The sequence below is a fragment of the Arachis stenosperma genome, chromosome 6, assembly GCF_014773155.1.
Source record: "Arachis stenosperma cultivar V10309 chromosome 6, arast.V10309.gnm1.PFL2, whole genome shotgun sequence".
Classification (NCBI taxonomy): Eukaryota; Viridiplantae; Streptophyta; class Magnoliopsida; order Fabales; family Fabaceae; genus Arachis; species Arachis stenosperma.
The window spans coordinates 19320257-19346083 of NC_080382.1; the positions used below are offsets into that span (position 1 = coordinate 19320257).

Genomic DNA, 25827 nt, shown 5'->3' on the forward strand with positions numbered 1-25827 from the left:
ATCATTGGGGAAATGAAAAACTTAAAATTAAGACAAAAGTTGTTAAGATATTTGTGTAACAGCCAAGCTAAAATTTACAAGTGTCAAGTAAAATTATTGATTTCATAATACAACAATATAAGAGATCTTAGTATACACAAAATACTTTTTTTTTTTTTTTTTTTTACTTTAAGTTCAATGTTCTGTAAGTTTAGCAGCTTGGACTTAATTAACATGATAGATTGATAGTTGAAATTAAGTATATATATAATTGAAAATCATTTTAATAGAATGATGTAGGAACCACCCGGGTTTAATTTGTGCATTTTTTTTTATTAAAGATAGGAGATTTGAATTCGCAATTTCTTAATTGAGTATGGAGAGACTATGTTATTTGAGCTATTACTCATTGGCAGGTTTAATTTGTGCTTTATAGTTATGCACTTATGCTTAAGTATAAGAGATTATTTTATGGCAAAAGAGATAAGTAAACAAGCAAAAAAAAAAAAAATTCAACTCGGCATTGATTTTAATAAACACAAAAATTGTGCTCTGTTAGAGTTTTTTAGTGTTCTGTTAGGATTTCTTAACGGAGTTTCTATTGCCGTCAAGACTTCATTGTCAACGTCAATTAAATCTCAATACAAGTCTCCGTAATCTGCATGGCTGAGACAACGAGGGATGAAGATCGGACCGAGGAAGACAACCGAAAAGGAGGTAGGAATGTGATTCTACTGGAAGAGGCAGACATATCAGAAGGTATTAACGCTTGCTCCAATAGTTTCTATGGCAGACTCTTTGCTTCCAAAACCTTCTCAATTGAAACCATGGGGAATGCTTTAAAGGCTATATGGGGAAACCCGTAAGGATTTAGCGTGAGTGATAAAGGGGATAATTCCTTCCAATTCTTTTTTAATAAAGAAGTGGATGTCTTGCGTGTTGAACGTGGCTCTCCATGGCTATTCAAAGATTATGTGCTCCATGTCAAGAGATGGAAGTGATGAGTTTGGAAAACTCTTATTTAATTTTGATGATGAACAAACATTATTAAAATATTTAATTACAAAATTATTAATTTGATCTTAATTCATATTTGCTTAATTAATAATTTTGTTGTGCAGATTCTATGTTGGGCCAAAAAATGAGTTTCTGGTTTAAGCCCAATAATCAGCCTTGCTGCATGTTATATATTAAGTGGTTGAATTTTTATATTGATGGGCCAAGCTCAATGATGTTACAACCAAGCCCATGGTTAATTTTGATGAAAGTTTCCTATGCTTGATCCGAAATCAAATTCATCAGGAAAGCAAATGTTACTAAATGAGCCTGATTTAATTATTGTTGCAACTAAGCCCAATTCCATTTGAGATGAAAATTCCTCATGCTTTGTCCGAATCCATGAGGAAAAGAAAAACAAAGCCTTATTTGCTTCCAACGGATCCCACTACAAGGATTTCAAAATTAACTTAAGCATTGGGAACATAAGCAAGTGAGAGAAGATTGATTTGACTAAAGGCATCATTGCTACACGCCACTCTAAGGGAAGAAAAAGCAAGCTACTTTCAATTAATTAGTTTAACCACTTTGAATTGCTTTTCTTCAGATTCTTTTTTTTCTCTCTCATCTCTCTCTTGTTTCTTCTTCGGTCCTTGTCCAGGAAAGCTATGGACGCTATGTTCATCTACAAAGAAAAAGAAGAAGTTGCATGCATCAACACCATCAAGCTAATGATGGCAAGAAAAACACAAAAATATAATGGCTGAGATTCTTATCACATATGGTAAGATATGGTGATGATATCTTAGCCTCTCCATACCAAAAATGGAGGATGAAGATTCGGCCAGCAAGGGAGATTCTTGAACCATGGCTTGTCTTTGATTCTGCTCAACCACCACAGGAAGTAGCTAGAGTGGCGAAGTGATGGTTGAGGCAGAGATTGAAGCAGATGAAGTCATCATCATCATGAAGCATCAAGGGCCAGAAATCCATCTTGGAGAGCAAGCCAAGGATGGAGAGCTCGGATTGATGAAGAGTGATGATCAAGAAAGGACAAGAGGTAATTGCATGTTGGGTTTTGCATGGTTATCTCTTCTCTCTCTATGGGGCCGAACCGGTTCTGTTTCTTGAAGGAGGAAGAAGTTGGTTTGGGTGTTGGCTTCAAGTGTGGAGGCTTCCCTCTTCTTTAAAAGGGGAGAACAGCCACTGTTTAGAGCAAGGAGAAAATTTGAGAGTGCAAGGCACAGAGTTCTCAGAGCTACCTGAGCTAATAGATTTCTCTTCTCCTTCAATATATTCTGTTTTGTAATTTTTCTGTTTAATTTTGTCATGTCTTAAGTCTCATGGAAAAAGGCAAACAGTGAGGTTTGTAAGAAAAAGTCATAGAGCGGAAAAAGGCAGAGAGTGCAAAATTAAAAGAAAAAACCATAGATGTCTTAGAGTTCCTTTGTTCATCTATGTTGTGTTTCATGATTCTGTGGGAATCCCCTTGTAAGTTGGGTTAGCACTTTACAAGTTGTAATCAGATTGATTATAATGAAATTCCATCATATTTGTGATGGAGACTGGATGTAGGCTGCACTGCACTTAGCAGCTGAACCAGGATATATCTGGGTGTAATCTTTCTTCCCTTTTTACTCCATTTTTGTTTCTGCTACACAGGAGCAAAAACCAAAATTATCTCGTGCCAAGTGACGAGACAAAAAGAAAAGTCTCGTGGCTAGGGACGAGACAAAAGAAAAAGTCTCGTGTGCAGTGAAGAGATAAAAAGAGTAAAAGTTCCCAGAATTGATCTAACAAGTCAGCAATTGTTATCAAGCAAAAAAAGGGGGCTAAGATTCAACCCCCCCTTCTCTTAGCCACTGAAACCATCAGGAAGGAAGATCAGAATTGTGATGAAGAGATTATTTCCAATTTTCCAGTTTGGGTTCAATTTTGGGGTTTGCCAGAATCGTTTAAAACCCTCAAAGTTGGACGTAAATTGGGAGAAAAATTGGGCACAGTGTTGGAGGTAGGTAAATTTCAGATGCGAGGCAGAGAAACTAGGATTGTGAAGACCAAAATCAATATTGATGCTGCCAGGCAACTGAGAGATCAGTTAATAGTGGCAGGACCTAATAAAAAGGAGGTAGAAGTGGCACTGCGCTATGAGAGACTTGGAAAGTTCTGTACCTATTGAGCAAAATTGGGACACGAGGTGAAAAACTGCCATGATCTGCTGAAGGACACAGAGAGTGATATGGTAAAAGAGGATGACATTGGCGAATGGGTTAAAGCCAGCCAAGTGGGAAAGCGAATCTACTCTGAAGGAGAAAGAGCATTCAACAACTTAACCCAAAACCAGAATAAGGCCACTCAATGTAAGAAAAAACCGGTCTTAAACTGCTTATTGGAAGAATTTGCAGGGATGTCAATGCAAGAAGGGAAACAAAGTTTGAAACCATAAGACACTGGTAATAGGGCAGCACCTGAGTCACCTCAATCAGCCAATTCTAGAACAGAATGCATGGAGGTTATCATAGCTGGTCAGTCCAATACCAAGGAGGATGAAGGGCAGCTTATGCAATTCGCTATTGGGCAGTGTCTCACCACAGAGAAAGGTAGGAAGTGAAAAAGGTTAGCAAGACAAGGTTCTGCAGAGTCAGATACTAAAAGTGAACCCAAAAAAAGGTTGATGAGTGGTATAGCTGAAGGATCTACAAAGAAAGCAAGAATAGAGGATGAAAATGCAGTTGAAGAGATGGTGGAGGGTGCCAGCCTACAAATGACACCCAAGGCGCCATGAGAACTATAGTTTGAAATTGTCGGGGTTTGGGGAGACCTCTAACAATTCACACCTTAAAAGGGATCTGTAAATCCCACTCCCCCGAGATTGTGTTTATAAGTGAAACAAAGAACCAATCTCGACAGGTGGAAGCAAAACTTCGGGTATGCGGCTACGAAAACTGGCATATTGTTAACCCGACAGGAGTGGCAGGAGGACTTGTGCTAGCTTGGAAGGACAGCATCAGTGTTCAAATTATTAGCAGTGGAGAATTCTTTGTGGCAGCTGATGATTGGATTTTTTACGGTTTAGAATTCACAAATGAATTCTCGTTGCAAGTATAGTTTCTAAACCAATCACTAATCCTTTCATACAAAAAGTTGTTTGTCACTAAAACAAACCCCTAAAATTTATAAACCGAAGTATTCAAACCTCGGGTCGTTCTCCCTAGGAATTGTAATGAAGTGTCTTGTTATTGGTTGAGTTATAATTGGGGTTTTTAAGATTTTAGACAAGAAATATAAATGGCAAAGAAATAAACTAACAACTAACAAAGCTCTTGGCAAGATATAAGAACTAGAAGTCCTATCCTAGTTATCCTCTTCACTTGTGATGAGAATTGTTCATTGCTCCCACTTAGTTAACCTCTAGCCATGGAGGAAAGTCAAGTGGATGAGTCAATTTGATTCCTCAAGTCCTAATCAACTCCTAAAGGAAAGACTAGCTTTAGAGGCATTCAAATCAATTAGCAACTTCTAATTATCAATCAACAAAGGAGTTAGATAACTCAAGTGTCACTAATTACTCTACCTAGGCCAAGAGGAACAAAATCTACACTAAAACTAAAAGAGACATTTCAACAAACACATAAAGTGCAATAGAAGTAAACATTATTAAATGCAAGAATTAAAGGAAACTACAACTACAAAAACAAGAGATCAACAATAGAAAAGCAAAGAAGACACATTTATTATGAATTACCTCTTATTGAATTGGAAGAATGTAGAAGGAACAATACTAGATCTACAACAAAATATAAGAACAACATAAAGGAAATTACAACAAAGGAATAGAAGAAGATGAATGTAGCAACAAAGAATTGAGAGATAGAAGTGGAAGAAAGCAAAGATTAAAACCTAGATCTAAGAACTAATCCTAATCCTAATCCTAGAGAGAAGTGAGAGCTTCTCTCTCTAGAAACTAACTCTAACTACTAAACTAAAACTAATGGTAACTAACATGTGTTTCCCTCTTCACTCCTTGGGTTAAATAGCATCAGAAATGAGTTGGATTGGGCCCACAAGGCTTGTAAATTCGCTAGCCATGAGCTTGCACGAAGTGAATCACGTGCACCAACGGCGTGTGCGCATACTATGCGCGTACGCGTCATCATACGTGTAGCAAATATGGCAAATCTTATATCGTTTTGAAGCCCCGGATGTTAGCTTTCCAACTCAACTGGAACCGCATCATTTGGACCTCTGTAACTCAAGTTATGGTCGTTTAAGTGCGAAGAGGTCGGCTCGACAGCTTTCCGGTTCTTTCATTTCTTCATGAGTTCTCCAACTTTTCATGCTTTCTTTCTTCATTCCCTTGATCCAATCTTTGCCTCCTAAACCTTAAATCACTTAACAAACATATCAAGGCATCTAATGGACTCAAGGAGAATTAGATTTAGCTATTTTAAGTCTTAAAAAGCATGTTTTCACTCTTAAGCACAATTAAAGGAGAAGTTATAAAACCATGCTATTTCAATGGATAAATGTGGGTAAAAGGTCATAAAATTCCTTAAAATCAATACAAGATAAACCGTCAAATTGGGGTTTATCAGCAGCCGAAATTAAGGAAGTCAGAAGCAGTGAGGTATGGACGTTCATTGGTGTCCATTTCAGTTGTTCGGAACAAATTCGATCCTTACAGTTTGAGGAGCTTACAACAATGAGCCAACACCTGGAAGGAAAAGTGGTAATAGCAGGCGATTTTAATGCTATAACAAGCCAAGCGAAAAAAGAGGGTGGAGGCCAAAAATCAGCAACCACCATTGCAACATTCACTAATTTTATTGACAGTAACGAATTAGTGGATATTGGAATGGTGGGGCACCCTTTCACGTGGACAAATCGAAGATAAGGAGAGGATTTGGTGAAGGAGAGGCTTGACCGCTATTTAGTTGGGATGGAATGGAAGTTGAAGTTTCCGAATGCAGTGGTGCACAGGCTCACAGAGTCAGGCTCGGATCATGCTCCACTTTTGATGGAAACCGAACCTCAATCTTGGCATAGTAAAAGGCGGTTTAAATACCAGGAACGTTGGTGGAGAAGAGGATGTCAAGAGAATTGTCAGTGAAGTGTGGAGAATGGAAGTTTGTAGGCTCAGCTATGTTCTCCTTGGCCCAAAAGTTGAAAGTTTGTAGACTAGACTAGTTCAATGGCAGAAAACTCACAAAGCAAACTCTCGAAAAGAAATTGAGGACCTTCAAGCTAAACTAGAGGATTGCGGGTGGCTGGAATCAATGGGGGAGAGGAGGTTACCAGTTTGGAGAGAAGTTGGAGCTGGCATATTTGAAAGAAGAGAGCTATTGGCGAGAAAAAATCTAGAGTCAAGTGGCTAAAAGAGGAGATCAGAACACTAGATTCTTTTCACCAGAAATTTCAATCAAGGATGCGAAGGAACAGAATTTGGAGATTAGTGGGGAGGGACAATGAGATTGCATCGAAACCGGAGGATATTGCAAAGATAGCTGAAGACTACTTTGCGATATTTTTACTTCTCTTGTTCGGCTGATCCGAATCCATACTTAGAGGATTTGGAGCCAAAGGTTACAGCTTCCATGAACCGTAGGCTCCAAAGGCCAGTAACTATGGACGAGGTCAAAAGAGCTACATTTAGTGTTCACGCTCAGAGTGCTCCTGGTGATGACGAGTTTACAGCTAAGTTTTTTCACTTTTTCTGGAATATAGTTGGAGGTGACGTTTTTAAGGCAGTAAGAAGTTTCTTTCACAGTGGCAGAATTCTAAAAAGCTTCAATCATACTTAAATTTGTTTGATTCCAAAGGTGCCAGATGCCAATAACATGACTCAGGTACGACCGATCAGCTTGTCTTCATTTATGTATAAAATTATTTCTAAAGTTATGGTGCATCAATTACAAGGTATTATGAATAAAATTATAAGCCCAAATCAGAGTGCGTTTCTCAAAGGTAGACACATTTCAGATAATATCCTAATTGCCCATGAATGTATGCACTATTTGAAAAATAAAAGAAGTGGGGCAGAGCATGAGATGGCTATTAAACTAGACATGAGCAAGGTTTATGATAGGGTCGAATGACATTTTTTTATGGTATATTATGGATAAGCTGGGCTTTGATGCTAAATGGATTAACTGGACTACGGAATCGGTAACGACTGTTTCTTACTCTGTCGTTGTGGAAGGTCAACCTTTTGGCTATTTTAGGCCAAATAAGAGCATCCGACAGGGTGACCCCCTATCTCCATATCTCTTTCTTTTTTGTGCAGAAGGGCTTTCCTTCTTGCTACACAAGGCAGAGCAAAATAGATTAATTCAAGGAGTTCAAGTTAATCGGAGATGCCAAACAGTTAATCACCTTTTGTTTGCTGATGATTCAATCCTTTTTTGCAAGAGCGCACCTAATACAAGCCAAAGTATTCTAGAATTGCTAGAGATCTATGAGGGTTTCAGTGGGCAAAAAGTCAATCTGAATAAGTCAGCTATCTTTTTCAGTCACAACACACCTCAGAACACAAGACTAGCAATTGCTCAGACACTAAATATTGAACATATCGAGCACAAGACAAATACCTGGGACTGCCCTCTATAGTTCAAAAATCCAAGAAAGCAACCTTTGGAGCTATCAAGGATAAAGTTCAGAAGAGGATTATGGGTTGGAAAAGAAGTCTATTGTCATCAGGTGGTAGGCACACGCTATTGAGAGCAGTGGGGGAGGCGATTCCTATTTATACACTCTCTTGTTTCAAGCTCCAGGACACGCTGTTGACTGAGATTCATAGCATGCTCTCGCAATTTTGGTGGGGTCAAAAAGGCGCAGAACGAAGAATGGTTTGGATTAAATGGGACACAATGACGAGACCGAAGAAAGTTGGCGGGCTGGGGATCAAGGACCTAAGGGCGCAAAATTTGGCTTTATTGGGAAAACAATGTTGGCGTCTAATGAAATACCCTAATTCTACTCTATCAAGAATGCTCAAAGCTAAATATTTCAGATATACAGATTTCCTACATGCAGAGATAGGAAGCGTACCGTCGTGGGGCTGGAGAAGTGTTCTTGAAGGGCGCAAGGTGATCGAGAAAGGCTTGTTAAGGAAAATAGGCTCTGGCACTAATGTTCGCATCTTCCATGACCCTTGGCTCCCACACTAGTGCCCTTTAATGTTCCTCAAAATGCACTCACAATCCTGCCAGATCTGCAAGTGTATTACGTTAATGCGTTACTAAATCCTGATAGAAGCTGGAATAGAAATCTGATTGAGTTGATTTTTTCAGTTGATATATGCAATAAAATTTTTTCAATCAAACCAACAGAGGAGGAGGATGAAGTTAATTGGTGCTGGACAAAATCTAGTATATATGAAGTTGGGTCAGGATACAAAATTGCTTATGGATTCTTTCATTCTCCTACTTCATTGAGGCCCCAGAACATACACAACAGAGTCTGGAATAGCATTTGGGAGTTGAAATTACCACATAAAATTAAGATTTTTCTATGGAAAAGTCTTCATGAAAAACTTCCAGTGTTGCAACAAGTCCACAGCCGGTTCGCATCCACTCCTGCCACTTGTACAAGATGCATGTTGAAGGCTGAATCAATTTCTCATGCTTTGTTCCAATGTCCCCTATCTTCAATAATATGGAGACTAAGCTTAATAATCCCTGACCTATGGATGAGAGAAGAAGAGACATTTTTCAATTGGTGGCAACGAGTCTTATCCTGGGCAGCGGCTCAATTAGACGGTAGATAAAAGACCCTCCTCATAGCAGCGCTGTGTTGGAGCACTTGAAAAGCGAGGAATCGGTGTGTTTTTGAGAAGGTAATAAGCCCGGTACCAGAGATAGTGAAAGAAGCCAGCAATTTAGTGCGTGAACTCGTGAGCCATACCTGATAGATGCTGCTAATTTTCTTTACTCTTACTTTACTCTTTTTTAAGCTCTTAGTTTTTCAGTCACAGTTGGTGATAAATGAGAATACCCAATTCTTTTGTACTTCCTTATGAAAACACTTTTATTTTATATTAATAAAATAACATTTATCTTAAAAAAAAATTATTTTATGGCATCAATTTTACTAAGGAATTATATTTTTAACTAACAATCATAGAGAATAAATAAAAACTAACAGGTTCAAGTTTTTATTATAAAGAGAAAAAATCTAAATTTTTTCTCTATAAAAATGATACGCATTAACAACTAATAATAACCCAAAACAATCAACCAGGCATATAGCTAGAATAGAATAACATCCTTTCCCCTTCTTCTGAATTCCAATAATTTCAAAATCACAATCACAATGGCGGTCATGGCTTCAACCGCAAACATGCTCATTGCATTCCAACCCAACAATAATGCTAATCTCCGCAAACTTCAACCACCGCCATCCATATCATCATCTTTAACCACCCCAAGAAAATCCATTAATTCTACCACATTATGTAAGGCCACCACCTCCACTATTAGTACCAATGATTCATCTCTATCTTCCACCATCACAGAACTCCAAGAAACACCATCTCCTCCAAAACAACCACAACCAGACATATCCTCCGTATGGCGCAAGCTCCACGGCGAGGACAACTGGGTCGGGCTTCTGGACCCAATGGATCCTCGCCTTCGGACGGAGCTCATCCGCTACGGCGAGATGGCACAGGCTTGCTACGACTCCTTCGACTATGACCCATACTCTAAGTATTGTGGAAGCTGCAGGTGCAAATTATAAGTTTTCATTGATCGAAATTATTATTGTTAAATTCCGTATCTAACAGAAAGATTATTTGAGTGCAGGTACCCTCGAGAAGAATTTTTCGAGTTGCTGGATATGAGGCACTTGGGTTACTCGGTGAGTCGTTATATTTACGCGACGGCCAACATCAACCTGCCCAAATTCTTCAGGAGATCGCGGTGGCCACACAAATTGTGGAGCCAGCACGCAAACTGGGCAGGCTATGTGGCGGTTTCCGACGACGAGACGACCAAGAAGCTGGGGAGGAGGGATATAACCATTGCGTGGAGGGGGACGGTGACGCACGTGGAATGGGTGGCGGATCTGATGAACTACCTGAGGCCGATATCGCCGGAGGTGGCGTGCGACGACCCTGAGGTGAAGGTGGAGGCGGGGTTCTTAGATCTCTACACTGACAGAGAACCCAGCTGTGGATACTGCAAGTACTCTGCCCGACAGCAGGTACCATTCATAATTAACAGAAATAACGCCATTTTTTAACTTGAAGAGTTTTACGAACTAGTACATTTTGTAATTTGGGAGTCACTTAGATAAAACGGCGTAAAACGTTTTTTTCTTTTTTAAATATTTTTAAATAATTAAAATTTAATATATATAATTAATTAAATTATGTTATTTTTATTAAAATTATATTAAATAAATTGATTTCGTAAAAAATTTGATAAATTATATCTTGAACCGATTTAAATTAATATTTTTTATAAAAAATAATTATAATATTTTTATTATAAAAAATAATTAAAATATTCTTTTTATATATATATATATATATATATATTAATATGAACCCTAACTTTTAATTTTTTTTATGTCATTATAGGATTAGAATTTAAAATTTTTAAAATTAAAAAAATATATAATAAAAATATTGTATTAATTTTTTATAATAAGGTTATTGTAGTTATTTTTTATAAAAAAATATTAATTTAAATCAGTTTATTTATCAATTTTTTTACTAAATCAAATATAATTTTAACAAAAATAATATAGTTTAATGAATTATATGTATTAAATTTTAGTTAATAATAATTATTTTTAGAAAAGACGTTTTAAGCATTTTTATTGGAGTGTCTTCCTTGTAATTATAACTTTTAATTAGTTATCATTAGTATTTTTAATGATGTAAAATTATATTTAATAATATAAAATTATTTATTTTTTTTGTTTGTTAAAATATTGTCAAATTTTAATTAAGGGAAATGTTAGGAACAATGATTATCTTTTTAGACTTTTTCTTTGATCTTGCATGTTTGTTTAACACACTACTACTACCACACTTATCAGGTGCTGGCGGAGGTGAAACGGCTGATAGAGAAGTACGAAGATGAAGAAGTGAGTGTTACTATAACAGGTCACAGCTTGGGTAGTGCCATGGCTATATTAAGCGCCTTTGACATTGCGGAAACGGGGTTGAACGTGAAGAAGGAGAACAAGAGCGTACACGTGTCGGTTATAACGTTCTCGGGGCCAAGAGTGGGAAACCTGAGGTTTAAGGAGAGATTGGAATCCAAACACGGAATCAAAGTGCTTAGGGTTCACAACACTCACGACATGGTTCCAAAGTCTCCGGGATTTCTCATCAATGAGACCTCGCCAGAGTGGCTTTTCAAGCTGGCACAGGGCCTGCCTTGGAGTTACACACACGTTGGGGTGGACCTGGAGTTGGACCACAAGAACTCACCATACTTGAACCCCAATGGCGATAGTGCTTGTGCCCATAACTTGGAGGCCCATTTGCATTTGCTTGACGGGTACCATGGGAGGAAGCGTGAATTTGAGTCAAGCAGTGGGAGGGACGTAGCGTTGGTGAACAAGGACTGTGATTTCCTGAGAGATGAAGAGAGCGTGCCACCAGCTTGGAGGCAAGACTTGAATAGAGGCCTTGTTCGGGGTCCACATGGACGATGGATGCAGCCTGACCGCCCTACACTTGTTCATGATCATCCTCAAGACACTGATCTTCATCTCAACCAGCTAGGCCTCCTCTAGATACCTACTTATGAAACAGTATTTATACGTGTCTCGTAAAAATACTTTTTATTATTTATTCAAATACAATTAAATATAAAAGACATGCCTTAGATATCCACATATAAATCAAGATAGTCACTAAGATAGAGAATTACTATGTCTAAAATGTTTTTTTTAATATTTTTAATAATTAAAATTTAATATATATCATTAATTATATTATATTATGTTTATTAAAATTAGATTAAATAATGTAACAAAAAAAATAGATTAAATCTTAAATTTATTTAAATTAATATTATTTTTTATAAAAAATAACTATAATATTTTTAATATAAAAAATAATTAAAATATTGGTATATATATAAGAACGGACATAAGGGGAGTGAATAAAAGCTTTGGTCCTCTCTAATTTTTTTTAAAAATAATTAATAGTAATAAGTTATTAAGTATAATTTAATTTTAAAAAAATTATTTAATATTTAATTTAGTATAAATAAAAGTTCAGTTCAACTTAAATATTAAAAAAATTTTAATATCTAAAAAATAAGTACTAATATTAAAAAATATAAAAAATATATTATTACTAATATTTTTTAATTATTTTTTTTTTAATTTTATAAAGTAGTTTTTTTTTTGTAATTGTCCTTCTTGATTAATTTGGTATTAATTCTTTCTAGTTCAACTATTACAACTGAAAGATCTTTTTCAATTATGAATGTTGTGAAGAATAACTCAAAAACAAAATAAAAGATAAATTTCTTTCTAATTGTCTTTTAATTATATTAAAAAAATTGTTAAAAAATTTGACACAGTTTCTATTATTGATAAATTTTATGACATGAATCGACCACTTCGTTAGTAAAGAGTATACACATATTTTTTGTACGTTAAAATATATATTCTTTCGATATATTTTTGTAATACATCTTATATTATATAATTTATTGTATAACTTTTTAATATTATATGTTATTAGTCGCTTCATAATAATATTTCTGTATCTATTCTTGTATATATATAAAATTCTAAATTCTAATCCTATTACGATAAATAATTAAAGAGTTAGAATTTAAGATCCTCAAAATTAATATGTATAATTAGAGTGTTTTAATTATTTTTTATAATAAATATATTGTAGTTATTTTTTATAAAAGATAATATTAATTTAAATCAATTTAAGATTTAAGTCATTATTTTTTTAGTTAAATTAATTTATTTAATATAATTTTAATAAAATTAATATAATTTAATTGATTATATATATTAAATTTTAATTATTAAAAAATATTTAAAAAAAATGTTTTAAATATATTTACTAAGGGTGTGTTTGTTTGAGAGGAAAATTGGAGGAAGGAAATAGGAAGGAAAGAAATTGGAAGGAAAATAACTATTTTCTTTTGTTTGGTTGAATGGAAAAGTTAAAGGGAAAAAATGAATAGTGTAAAAAAATGGGTGGGACCCATTGAAAATTTTTTCCCTCCAATAATGGATGGAAAATGAAAGGAAAATATATTTTGTATCAATATTCCAATATTACCCTTTAATTTTTAATATATTTTAAAATATTTAAGGATAAAATTGTCTTTTCATAAAATTATATAATATTTCCTTCCTTCTCATTTTCCTTTCATCCAAACATATCCAAGGAAAATAAAATTCCACTCAATTTCTTTCCTTTCTCTTCTTTCTTTTCTATTTTCTTCTTTTCTATTTCTTTCCTTTCAACCAAACAAAGCCTAAATGACTCTCACAAATCAATGGACAGTCAACGCTGGTGTTTGGAACCGTGAAAAACACGTGGGTGAAATTATTGCTGAAAAACAAATGCAATTAAGGTCTACTTGCTTCTAGATTAGACATACGATACGAGACTAGTTTTTAATAGGTTTTAACTGGAAGCGCGAATGATAAACCAATTCCAAAATAGGTATGCTTTGAATAATCTCCTTGATGACAGCCCTCACCCAATTCGTATTCAGCTCCATTTTTGTACATGTAACATGACGTGTCTTATTCGTGAGTGAGTTGAAAATCTATTAATTTTAATTTTATTTATATTTTAAAATTTTAAATTTTATCTTATTTGATTTTATTTGCAAGAATAAAAAAAATTAAATAAATATAAAATTTAATTATTTTAAATTTTATATATATTAATAAAATAAAAAATAAAAAATTAAGTTTAAATTAAAATTAAAAATAATAAAATTTTAAAAAATCTAATATAAAATTATAAATAATATAATCATCAACTAATTTAATAATTATTTTAAATTTTTATAAAAAAAAATTGTGAATATAAAACTCATTTTCTTTGTTACATACATAACTTATTTATATATATATATATATATATATATATATATAATATATTAGAGGTTGGGTAGGATAGGATGAGGTATACTTTAAACTTGTACCCTACATAAATTTGCATCCTATCTTACTCTACTTGCAGTAGATAAGATAGATAACCCTATCCGAACGGATTGGTATATCTGCGGGTAGGGTATATATTCAATTGCATATTTTTTTTAATTTATTTCTTTCTATGGGTAAACTTTAAAGTGTTTAGTTATTTGGTTAAGATTATTATTAAGAAATTTTTTTTATTTTTTAATAAATATATTTAAAATTTAAAATTTATCCTTTTTAAACATTTTTAATTTATAATCATAAATAACATGTGCTTTTAACTAAAGTCTTATTTAAATAATAAACTTTTATAGATATACTATGAATTCTAAAATTAGAAGAAAGACTTAACTAAGGTAGTCAGACAAAATTTATAAAAAAGATGATGGATATTCTAGCTAGATTCTACAATAATTATCTTTATAAAAAATATATTTTTTATTAGAGACTGAATTATAGAATTTAACTTTAATGTATTATAAAAATATTATTTTTATTTAAAGACATTGTTTCTTTTTAAATTGTTATCTTTTTGTGTAGGTCACACTTTTAAAGTGTAGGTAAATTTATCTTCAAAGACACAACAAATCCAACAACGAAAACATTACCATGCAATCAACACTGGAGCACAACCAAAAAACGTCCTTCAATTCCTAATGTCTTAACTCTTCATAGAGCCTCACTCTTGTCTCCCCAACCCATCAGAGTTCCATCCTCTGATCGTGACCAGTCACTTCCTACTCTTCCTCCATTTTCTCTTTTTCCCTTCCCAGATTCTCTTCCTCTCCGATATTCACTCCTAGGGTTAAAAAATATTTCAAAAAATAAATAATAATTACGTTAAATATATACTTAAAAACCGGCCATTAAATTAATTATTTGTATTAAATATATATTAAGAATAAATTAAATAATATATAATTACTGATTTTTAGTGTACATCTAGCCTTTTGTAAAAATCAATACATTGATATTTGGTTTTTGTCAAACTATTTTTGCATAAAATTACTTATTTTTATTAACTATTTTCTTTTTTGAATAAAATATTTTTAATGTAGTTCTTTTCTAATTTATTACTTCTCATAATTCGATAATAATATACTTAAATTTCAAGCTCAACAAGTTTAATCATTCAGTTGATGATGAGGACCTTAAAGTATTATATTAACAACTGAAAAAAGAATTTACTGTAATCTATTTAAATAAGATAATTATGTTTATCATTGGCAGTTCTTACAATGCAATTCACATTTTTCAGAACTTATTAAATCAACATTAAACATTGGCGGCAGAAACATATGAAATTACAACTTGATATTACCACTTGTTGATGACATTATCTTCATATTTTCATAACTTTGACTTTTTAAATTAACCAACTAGAAATGTTTCTTAACAAAAAACCAACATCTATGATTACTTAATTGAATTTTCTTTAAATTTTTAATATCCTTTAGTAAAGCGGTGAAAATTTTGCAAGTTGATTTTATAATTATTACTAACCTTTGTACAATTTTTCTATTCCAAATTCAACTATAAAATGAGGTGGTTATCCTTTTTTTATAAGAATTGAACGATGAGGTTTTCTACTATCATAATTGTAATATCATAATTGTAATATCGATATTAGGTGAAATTTTAGGTACAGTCAATTTGACATAAAGTTGATAACTGAGAGCCATTAGATAAAAGTTTATTCGAATCATTTAAATTATTTATCGATTCTCAGTTATCAAGTTCACGTCACTGCACTTGAGTTTTCAACTCAATATTATTATAAAATTTTCCTTTTGGTTGGTCTAGTCATCATCGTCATCAATCATGCATGCACCATCATCCCAATTAAATGGTTTCAAATTGACACGTTTATAATTTGGAAAAGGAAAACATTGAGGAAGGACAAAATTAAAGGATAGGAATAAAAGAAAGAAATTAAATCATGAATCAAAATCTAACTATAAATATAGTCGCAGACGCAATACACATGCATCAACACAAGCTCAACCATAGCCAGTAGAAATAAGTATCATACTATATATACATCCTGTATCTAGTAATTATTCCAAATTAAAGAAGCTTACATTAATTCCAACTTGCAAGTTCGAAATTAATTCCAAAAGATCAAAATAATAGCAATGGCCACCACTTCAATCTCAAACATGGTGGTTACCTTGGAAGCCATGAATCCCCCTAAACTACAAGCAGCACCAGCAGCATCTTCATCATCTCACACCCTGGTCACCACCACAGGAAAACCCAGCATCATGACATGCAAAGCCGCCATAAGCACCCAACTCAAACCAGAGCGACCAATGCCCCCGAAACAAGAACAACTGGACATATCATCCGTATGGCGAAAGCTCCACGGGGAGGACAAGTGGGCCGGGCTTCTTGACCCGTTGGACCCTGGCTTGCGGCTTGAGATAATCCGGTACGGCGAAATGGCACAGGCCACGTATGATTCCTTCGACTACGACCCATACTCCAAGTATTGTGGAAGCTGCAGGTACCCACATGAGAAGCTGTTCGAGTACCTTGACATGACGCACATGGGCTACACCGTTTCACGCTACATCTACGCGACGGCCAACGTCAGCCTGCCCAGCTTCTTCAAGAGGTCCAGGTTCCCTCACAAGATGTGGAGCGACAGGGCCAACTGGGCCGGCTACATCGCCGTTTCCGACGACCAAACCAGCAAGAGCTTGGGGAGGAGGGACATAGCCATTGCGTGGAGGGGGACGGTGACGCACACCGAGTGGCTGGCGGATCTCACGAACTACCTCAGGCCTTTATCTCCGGAGATTCCTTGCGGCGATCAAGGGGTGAAGGTGGAGGCGGGCTTCATGGATCTTTACACTGATAAGTCCCCGCAGTGCCGTTTCTGCAAATACTCTGCCAGACACCAGGTTAATTCCTGTTTAGCCTTAACTAATATATAGTTAGGGCATGTTATTTTTCTTGATGAGTCTTGATATTATGAAAAATATAATAAGAATGGAAAACATATACATAAAAGCAATTGCTAGGATAGGCACACTCAGGTAATGTGATTAAAAAATTTTAATATTTCGTTAATTAGGAGATGGGAAATAACAAAAGCAATATAATAAGCTTTTGTAGCTTGAAATTTTTGGGCATTACAAATTAAGGGCGGCTCCTCCTTATCTCCAAGGAGTAGTGGTCACTGTCAAATAAATTAACGAGGAGTGTTAGGGGACAGCAGATTTTGTGAGTTGTAACCATTAATTAATCATCAATAATATATTTAATAGTGTGAGATTTCATCTAATGGTGGAGAATCACCCATTTTTGTTTTGTTAGCTAAATGCTGGCCAAATTTAATAAATCTCCTGGCCCTTAGACTTCTCCTAAATTAATTTTTAACTTGTGATATATATTTTAGTATTTCAATTTGCCGGCCTCTCTAACTTTTATTTATTTTTTAACAAGTTTTGAAATAAACGAATATATGTACATATGAAAAGATTAACGATCAAATCAATAATTTTTATAGAACAATGCTAGAGGGCCAGTAATTTTTGTGATTGTTAGTCATCAACTAACCATCAATGATGATTTGATGGTGTGAGATTGGTGTGAGATTTCATCCGATGGCTCACCTCCCTCTACTGGTTACATGCTGGCCAAAATTCAATAAAACTACTGGCTCCTAGACTTTTCCATTTTTATATTTATCTATAAATATATTTTTTAATTTATTTTTAATCTATATTTTATTTTTTAATATATATTTCATAAAAATAAATGATTTAATTATTGATTTTTTATGTGTGTTTAAGTTTGAAGAAGTAAATTAAAAAGAAAAAGTAAGAAATGAATATATGGTGATATGAATCAGGTCCTTTCGGAGGTGAGGAAGTTGGTTGAGAAGTACAAAGACGAGGAAGTGTCGATCACCATCACCGGCCACAGCTTGGGCAGCGCGTTGGCCGTACTGAGCGCCTTTGACTTGGCAGAAACTGGCTTAAACGTGAAGAAAGACGGCAGCGGCATCCACATCTCCGTGATCACGTTCGCCGGGCCGAGGGTGGGAAACTGGAGGTTCAAGGAGAGGCTGGAGTTGGATCACGGCGTGAAGGTGCTTCGGGTTGTGAACACTCACGACATTGTTCCGAAGTCGCCGGGATTCATCATCAACGAGAGCTCGCCGGAGTGGGTGTACAGACTGTTCAAGTGGTTGCCTTGGAGCTACGCTCACGTTGGGGTGCAGCTGGAGTTGAACCACCGGGACTCACCTGAGTTGAACCCTAATGGTGATGCTTCTTGTGCTCATAACTTGGAGGCTTATTTGCATCTCATTGATGGGTTAGTAATTTACTTCATTCTTAATTGCTTTAATTACTTTTGTTAATGTATGTGTGATGCAACTCATGAGTCTCATCTTTTCTATATAGATAGAAATATAATTACATGAATCAATATCATGGACCCTGCATTTAAAATATGATATGATCTCATTTGTCACGCGTTGAGGGGGGACCAGGAGGACCATGGATCCCTTATATAATAAGACATTTCAGTGTGTTTTATATATTTGGATATTTCATCACCGCAAAAGATACCTAACACTAGCAACATATACCTCTGGTTTTAAGTTCGATGCTTTTTATTTTGATGGCCTTATATTAGTCATTCTCGATTTACCTTAATAAAACTAGTTTCTCAGGGTTTTTACAAGGGATAAAGTCTGTGTCATATATTTATATGTATTTTAAACGAAAGGCATATATAAATTTCGGTAGATAGCAACATTGTTAATTAACGGCTCTTAAATCGAAATCTTATTAGCTTTCATTAAGGTGAATGTAAGTGCAGATACCAGGGGAGCAATCTTGGATTTAAGTCAGCGACTGAAAGGGACGTTGCATTGGTGAACAAGAGCTGTGATTTTGTGAAAGACGAACACTCAGTGCCACCGGTGTGGTGGCAGGACATGAACAAGGGCCTGGTCAGGGGTTCAGATGGTCTCTGGAGGCAGCCAGAGCGCCCAAGGCATGTCGACCACCCAGAAGATATTGATCACCATCTCAACCAACTAGGCCTCCTTCAATCCCAATCTTGAGTCAAGCTCTTCGCTTAATTAGCGCATGGACTTCATTTTATGAATGAATAAGTTATACAAACTAATAAACACAAAATTACAAGTAGTACTCCTCCATAATGTTACAGACAGCTGTTTAGTTGTAACATTTGAGAAAACAATTGTTACATGATGTGATATTTATACAAATCCAAAGTTCGAGCTCACTTGAGTATTGGTGCTAAATCTTTTTTTGTTCTCAAGACTAAACATGAGAACGTTGCAAAAAATGATGCTGCGATATAAAAGTATAGCACTTGTTAAAACAACCATATCATAAGTAATTCTCTCAACTGAATCATCTTGTGGAATTCATATTAGAACATATCTAGTCAATCAATAGTAGTGTAAATATAGAAGGAGTTGGTTGGAATAAACATGTTCTCTCGGAGATTTTTCCAGAACAAATCAAGGAAAAGATTCTAAGAACTCAGATCAGTTTAATTAAGACAGGAATTTATAATATTAAGACAGGATATCATGAAGCAATGATGGAAGGATATATGGGAAGCTGGGAACTAAAGACACCCCAGAAAATAAAAATGGTTCTTTGGAAAACATCACAAGATATACTGCCGGTTTACAACAATCCTTTCAAAAAGAAATTACTAAGAATCCTACATGTCATATTTGTAGGGAGGACTTGGAGACATCGGAGCATGTCCTATTACTTTGCCAATGGACAAAGGCAGCTTGGTTTGGAGCGCAAATTCAGAGCAATCCAACAAAAGGGAAAGGACATTTGTTTGTTCGTTTTTGTTTCCTTTTCTCTTTTTCCTTTTTCCTTTTTCCGAAAGCCCCCAGGCCCAAAACAAGTTCAACCATTGTAATTGAAATGGATCCATAGCAAGCCCAAAAATAAAAATAGATCCACAGTAGAGATCAGTCATCTGAACCAACTTGGGTTGGTTGAGTGGTCAGCTCACTCGTCCGCTTAAGCAAGTGTCGGGAGTTTGAATCCCGCCTTGTGCATGCAGCAACCCAATGGTCAGCGGCAGACCCTTAAATGGAGTTCAGATCCACGACAAATTAGTCCTTAACCTGTCAGATTGGGGGATACCGTTTGGATAAACCAAATAAATAAATAAATAAATAAATACCACTAACTCATTCCACGGAAAGGGGCCTGGGAATGAAGGAGAAACAAGTTAAATTACAAGAGTCGGCCAATGAGCTTTTAGTTCACATGGCATATCTCTTCTTCCCCACCTCAAAGATGTAAGATTCAAACCTTAGAGATTGCATTTGAGAAAAAAATATGGTAGAAGTGTGAGGAGTGTGTGGGTGTGTTGTGTACTTAAAATTGGAAATTATCCAATTCATTGGGGTACTTATGATTGGAAGTTGTCCAATCTACTAACAAAAAAAAAAAAAACAAAAAAAAAATTACAAGAGGCGCATTTGCCTCCTTTCTGGCCTCAACAGCATGGCATAATTACATCATAAAATCAAAGAATCCATCCAAACGAACCACAACAGGATACATCGTGTTCTCGTGAAATGCTCAGCTGCCACATATCAATCTGAAATTCCTTTCCTTTTTTATATTTTGATTACTATGAAAATTAATTTCACATAATGACAATCTGCTTGGTTCAACATTATACACAAGACAACTTATTGAAATTACATATCACCTTATAATTTCATGTGGTAATATTTATTAAAACGTTGCAAACATACAAATTGAAGATTTCTAACAGCTCCACAGAACTACAAAACTTGGTTCTTCTGCCCTATTATGCTTGCAGCATAAGAACAAGCACAGCGTTTTGGGCATATGGCAGAAGTACTTTTCAAAAAGTATATTCATCTTGACCTTTAAAGCACCAGCAGGTTTCCTTTAAGAATGACAATAGAAGCAGGGTATTGATGTTAAGTTCCAGCTACAGCTTTGACTTCAGACTCACTCCTTCCCTGGAATAAATTAAATATCGTAATCATTACTCGCCTAGAAGTTTATTAACAGATTTTCTTCACCAGCAAATAAGAACTTACTGGCATCATGAATAATTCATGACATACATTAAAAGAAAAGATTAGCAAAAACTGTTGATATGATAGGGACAAGCATCTAATTAGGTGCATAGGACTCTTTGTAAGTTGAGGGAGGAGGATGGCAGAATATCTAGAGGCTTTGAATTCACAACTTCAAAACAAAGGATTTAATTTATTATATCTTACTGCAAAGTGTTCATTTTGTTGTCCAAAATACACGGCATCATGTGTCCCAAGATGCGAATAAAATAGTCTAGCAGATTAGAGTCCTTCACTGACCTCAGAAGGATTAGTCTTTCGAATCTTCCTAGTAGGAGTCCTCATGGTAACAAATTCTTCAGCTGCAGTTGGGTGAATCCCCACAGTAGCATCAAAGTCTCCCTTAGTCAAGCCAGCTTTAATGGCGACTGCAAACCCCTGGTTTAAGCAATTGTAAGACTAAGTTAATTGAAGACCCACAGATCATTACCAAAAGAAATTTAGAAGCAGTTGTAGCAACAATCGCAAGGACCTGTGTAATTTCAGGAGAATCTTCTCCACACATGTGTAAACCCAGAACTTTATTGGTTTTTGCACACACTATCAATTTCATGAAAGTCCGGTCTGGTAGACCAGACAGCGTAGCCTTTAGTGGCCTGAAATTTGACGTGAAGATGTCAACATCACCATATTGTTCAACAGCCTGCACAAATTATCAACACTGTTATGCATCTGTGGATCTGCAAAAGTCAACAAAACTATAGAAAATAATTAATTTCAACTGGTTAAGACTTCTGTCACCTGTTCCTCAGTAAGACCAACTTGTCCAATTGGTGGTTGGGAAAACACAGCAGAAGGAACATAACTTGAAAAAGGAAGAACATAAACTAACAGTTAGGAAGCCATGAGCACAAAAAAGAAATAAACAAATCTTAGCAGCAATCAGGAACTTAGAAATCAAATTAGCATTAATAGAAACAGTGAAAACAGAGAAAATTCATTAAATATGCACTAATGAAGGGAATATCAAACGCTGTTCAAAATCTTCTTCAAATATGATTAGGAATTCTAGATTAAAAATATAGTCCTAGGATACGAGAAAATGGTTTCATGATCTCAAATATAATAACGAGTGAGAGCCATCAATATCCTTGTGAATCAAAGTCAATTTTATAAAATTGAATCTCTCAAAATTAATCTACCATTGGTTATCATGTGTGGCATCCTCATAAAATTTTGAATTACACTCATTTCATGATTATCATAAATTTATTTTAAGAAATTAAAAAGATAAATATTTATAATTTATAGATTTTAAAATTTGGGATCCACCAGTCACAAAAAGGGGATTCATTCTCAACATGACACCCATTATAAGAATTAAAATGTCATTTGATGATATAAGTGTGTAATGTCACACACTCACACTTATACTTGGGCAGCCAATGCATGAGGCTCCCACTTGGTAGATGCATGTAGCCTTATCCCCACAAACAAAGTGACTGTTTCTAAGCTTTGAACATATCAGGGAAAAAAGCAGCAACCTAATTCTTGGTCCAAAGCTCACATTATAGAAGCAATATAGCTTGTTATAGTATTGTGGATTTTTTCCCCCTTTTTTCTTTTAACAGAAAATTAAATAAACAGAATTAACCAGCAGTGGGAAAAATGCAATCTAACCCCAGAATTCAGAAAGAGTACAACTTTAAACCCCAAAAACTTTATTTCCTTATCATAAGTTTGATATTCTTTTAATAGAAAGCAAGTACATTTTACTCCCTTGGACTTCTACTTATTTTAGTCCCTAAACCATATAGTTCAAGGGGGGCAAGATGCATTTTTCTAAAGTCTAGTTAATTTGAGTAGTGCTCTGGTTAGCTCGATAGAGTGGCAAGTGAAATCCATCATCTTTGTAGAGTTCAAATTGCATGCTTCCTAAATTCTAAGTGAAAGTGCAAAAGTTCAACAGTTCAGAGAGAAAGAGGGGGGGGGGGAGGGTTGGGGGGGGGGGGGGGGGGGGGGGGGGGGGGGGGGGGGGGGGGGGGGAACGCATATTTCTAAATGTTCCAGTTAATTTAAGCAGGAAAAAAAATCCAGCAAGACAAGAGCTACACATATCCAATAATTCCCCTTTCCCATCTCGAACGTTCTACCAAAAAATATTAATGAATTTCTGCATAAGAATCCTATACCAATAGTTTATCTATTTCAGCTTAATGCTGTGTACTTAATTTACAATGCACACACTAATTACTCAACAGGTAAAATATAATTATGGCATGATGCCTTATGCAACAGATACCTATAATCAGGTTTTGTTGGCTCATTCAGAAACAGCGTTTTTGCTAATGCCACTCCCTCCATCAAAGCAACTGGAGTCAGATTTATCCTATCTGTAACATCGCCAACTGCCCATATTGAAGGAACTGATGATTGAGAATATTCATTAACCTGGATGAATGTGAATACAGAGAAATAATATGATGAAAATGACTGATCTCATGAATAAGTATTCTACAGAAAACTGATGAAAACTGTAATCTACCTCTATTGCACCCTTTTTATCTATTTTCACACCAACAGACTCCAGTCCTATATTCTGCAATGAAATTGTATGTCATAAGCACAACTCTCGTATTGTTCTATGCATGAAAAAGAGAAAACAGTTTCACAGATGAATCGAAAATATAAACCTCAAGGGCATGCAACACTTAAGAAAAAAAGGCCACCTAGAAAGTGTGCATAATGTATTGGAACGCAAGTTTCAAACCTTTTATATTCATTCTCACTTGAAATTTATTGGAGGAAAAAAAAATTCTGATCAATTTGTAATGTTTTGAAAAAGAATTATGTTTTAAATCCTGAATGATTATTAAAGGGAATAGAGCCATCCATTAAACACAAGAAATTTTCATTTTCCGCAATGAATTGTGTGATCAAACATACTGCACAGCAAAAACAGGAACATATAATTTATACCTTAGTATTAGGTTTGCGACCAGTTGCAAACATAATGTGTGAGAAACCTTCCACAGTACCCTTGTTGGTCTTCAAAGACAATGAACCATCGGCTGACTTCACAATAGCTTGGGGCGACTCCTCGGTATGGAACTCGATACCTCTTAAAGCCATCTGTTCCCCAACAAAATCTCTAATCTGGAGACACGGATCATAATTTGAATGAGAAGATTAAAATAGTACCACCTAGTATTCACTCAATTGCATAGTACCAGGAATGCTGTTTACCTCTTCATCAAATCCCCGCAAAACTTTCTTTTGTCGAATAAAGACGTGAACGTCACTCTTCAAACCATTGAATATGCCAGCAAACTCCAATGCAATGTAACCACCACCAACAATAGCTATTTTCTCAGGTTTAGAAGGCAAGTCAAGAGCAGCATCAGAATCTATGGCGTGTTCACTTCCAGGGATATCAGGAATAAATGGGCGTCCCCCTACCGAAACTAGAATGTGTCTGGCCGTATATAGCTTCCCATCAACATCAACTGTATGAGGATCTACAATCTGGGAGTGATTTACAAAACCATTAACACCATACATTACAACAAACTAGTGTTTCATCCATTCCAAACCGAAATATAACCATATTTTAGTGTTGTGTATGCATTAAGATATCATAATTCGCATTCTCTTTCAATCAAAAGCTAAGCTTTTTTTTTTCTTCGAAACAAAAAAAAGCCTTTACCTTTCCACGGCCTTCAATCAATTGGACATTGGAATTTTTCAGAATGTTCTTGTAGATACCAGTGAGTCGCTGCAACTCAGCATTCTTATTAGCTATCAGAGTACTCCAATCATGCTTTGGCTCACTCTCATACTTCCATCCAAAACCATTACTTTCCTCAAACTCGTGAGAGTACTTTGAAGAGTACACAAGCAGCTTCTTCGGCACGCATCCCCTCAACACACATCTGCATTGAACAAAAAAAGAAAAAACCAGCACGAAGTCGCATAACCAAGTAAGCAACGATTACTAATGCATGAGAAGTCTGAAATTCAATCATTGACGAGGCTACAGTGTAATGAGAACTCACGTTCCGCCGACGCCGCCGGTGACGTCGGAGGAGATGGTGGAGAAGGGGAGCTCGCAGATGGCGACGGAGGCGCCGTAATTGGCAGCGAAGCGGGAGGCGCGGACGCCGCCGCTTCCGGCGCCAATGGTGAAGAGGTCGAAGTCGTAGTTATGGGGGTTGGCGGAGGCGGAGAGGGTGAAGGAGCGACGGCGGGTGCGGGTGTGGTGAGAGGGAGAGAGGAGTAGGGTTTTGCGGAGAGAGAGGAAAGAGGAGGATGAGGGAGAGAAGGAAAGTGCTTTAGAGAAGAAGAGGGAGTGAAGGGTTGGGGAAGAGAGAGAAGAGAGCTTCTTTGGAGTTGTGACTGTCAGAGACGTAGCCACTGCCATTTTTTTCGTTACTGATTCCCCGTTCGCCTTCTTCTTCCTTTTTAGAGGTTTGCGTTCTACAAAATCTAATTTGGACTCGTATTCTTTCTTTTATTCCTTTTTAAAATCTGGAAGTAAGTTACTTGGTTATCAACTCTCCCAACTCCAAAAGGTCAAGTTTGCAAATTTTACGACTAAATGGGTAATTTATCTTTTGCAAAAGTAAAGT

At 35.6% G+C, this 25827-nt stretch overlaps 3 protein-coding genes across 4 annotated transcripts; 2 read left to right on the forward strand and 1 right to left on the reverse strand.

Annotated features, from left to right (window-relative positions):
• Positions 1 to 9180: 9180 nt before the first annotated feature.
• LOC130935258 (phospholipase A1-Igamma2, chloroplastic-like) lies at positions 9181 to 11928 on the forward strand. Its single transcript, XM_057864936.1, has 3 exons — positions 9181 to 9698; positions 9777 to 10176; positions 11020 to 11928. Exons 1-3 carry the CDS (start codon positions 9286 to 9288, stop codon positions 11722 to 11724), a joined length of 1518 nt encoding a protein of 505 aa, XP_057720919.1. The 5' UTR covers positions 9181 to 9285; the 3' UTR covers positions 11725 to 11928.
• A 4172-nt stretch (positions 11929 to 16100) lies between these two features.
• On the forward strand, positions 16101 to 19389 carry LOC130932534 (phospholipase A1-Igamma2, chloroplastic-like). 2 transcript variants are annotated; one of them, XM_057861872.1, is made up of 3 exons: positions 16101 to 17027; positions 17981 to 18447; positions 18942 to 19144. In XM_057861872.1, exons 1-3 carry the CDS (start codon positions 16257 to 16259, stop codon positions 18943 to 18945), a joined length of 1242 nt encoding a protein of 413 aa, XP_057717855.1. In that variant the 5' UTR covers positions 16101 to 16256; the 3' UTR covers positions 18946 to 19144. The 2 variants fall into 2 exon arrangements, with proteins under 2 accessions (XP_057717855.1, XP_057717854.1); XM_057861871.1 differs by having other exon boundaries at positions 16102 to 17027; positions 18958 to 19389.
• Positions 19390 to 20740: 1351 nt separating this feature from the next.
• On the reverse strand, positions 20741 to 25698 carry LOC130932533 (glutathione reductase, chloroplastic). The gene is made up of 10 exons (XM_057861870.1): positions 25255 to 25698; positions 24906 to 25131; positions 24446 to 24724; positions 24179 to 24355; positions 23745 to 23798; positions 23502 to 23650; positions 22001 to 22064; positions 21732 to 21902; positions 21500 to 21637; positions 20741 to 21139 (listed from the first exon to the last, which is right to left on the reverse strand). Exons 1-10 carry the CDS (start codon positions 25617 to 25619, stop codon positions 21098 to 21100), a joined length of 1665 nt encoding a protein of 554 aa, XP_057717853.1. The 5' UTR covers positions 25620 to 25698; the 3' UTR covers positions 20741 to 21097.
• Between the last annotated feature and the right edge of the window lie 129 nt (positions 25699 to 25827).

Bases quoted from the DNA above. Each gene is read 5' to 3' on its own strand.
- LOC130932533 (XM_057861870.1), bottom strand. From the start codon at position 25,619: ATGGCAGTGGCTACGTCTCTGACAGTCACAACTCCAAAGAAGCTCTCT. The intron at 24,725-24,905 runs GTAAAGGCTTTT...AATCACTCCCAG, and splicing joins TGATTGAAGGCCGTGGAAAG to ATTGTAGATCCTCATACAGT. The intron at 22,065-23,501 runs GTATCTGTTGCA...TCCTTTTTCAAG, and splicing joins CCAACAAAACCTGATTATAG to TTATGTTCCTTCTGCTGTGT.
- LOC130935258 (XM_057864936.1), top strand. From the start codon at position 9,286: ATGGCGGTCATGGCTTCAACCGCAAACATGCTCATTGCATTCCAACCC. The intron at 9,699-9,776 runs GTGCAAATTATA...ATTTGAGTGCAG, and splicing joins AAGTATTGTGGAAGCTGCAG to GTACCCTCGAGAAGAATTTT. The intron at 10,177-11,019 runs GTACCATTCATA...CACACTTATCAG, and splicing joins AGTACTCTGCCCGACAGCAG to GTGCTGGCGGAGGTGAAACG.
- LOC130932534 (XM_057861871.1), top strand. From the start codon at position 16,257: ATGGCCACCACTTCAATCTCAAACATGGTGGTTACCTTGGAAGCCATG. The intron at 17,028-17,980 runs GTTAATTCCTGT...GATATGAATCAG, and splicing joins AATACTCTGCCAGACACCAG to GTCCTTTCGGAGGTGAGGAA. The intron at 18,448-18,957 runs GTTAGTAATTTA...ATGTAAGTGCAG, and splicing joins TATTTGCATCTCATTGATGG to ATACCAGGGGAGCAATCTTG.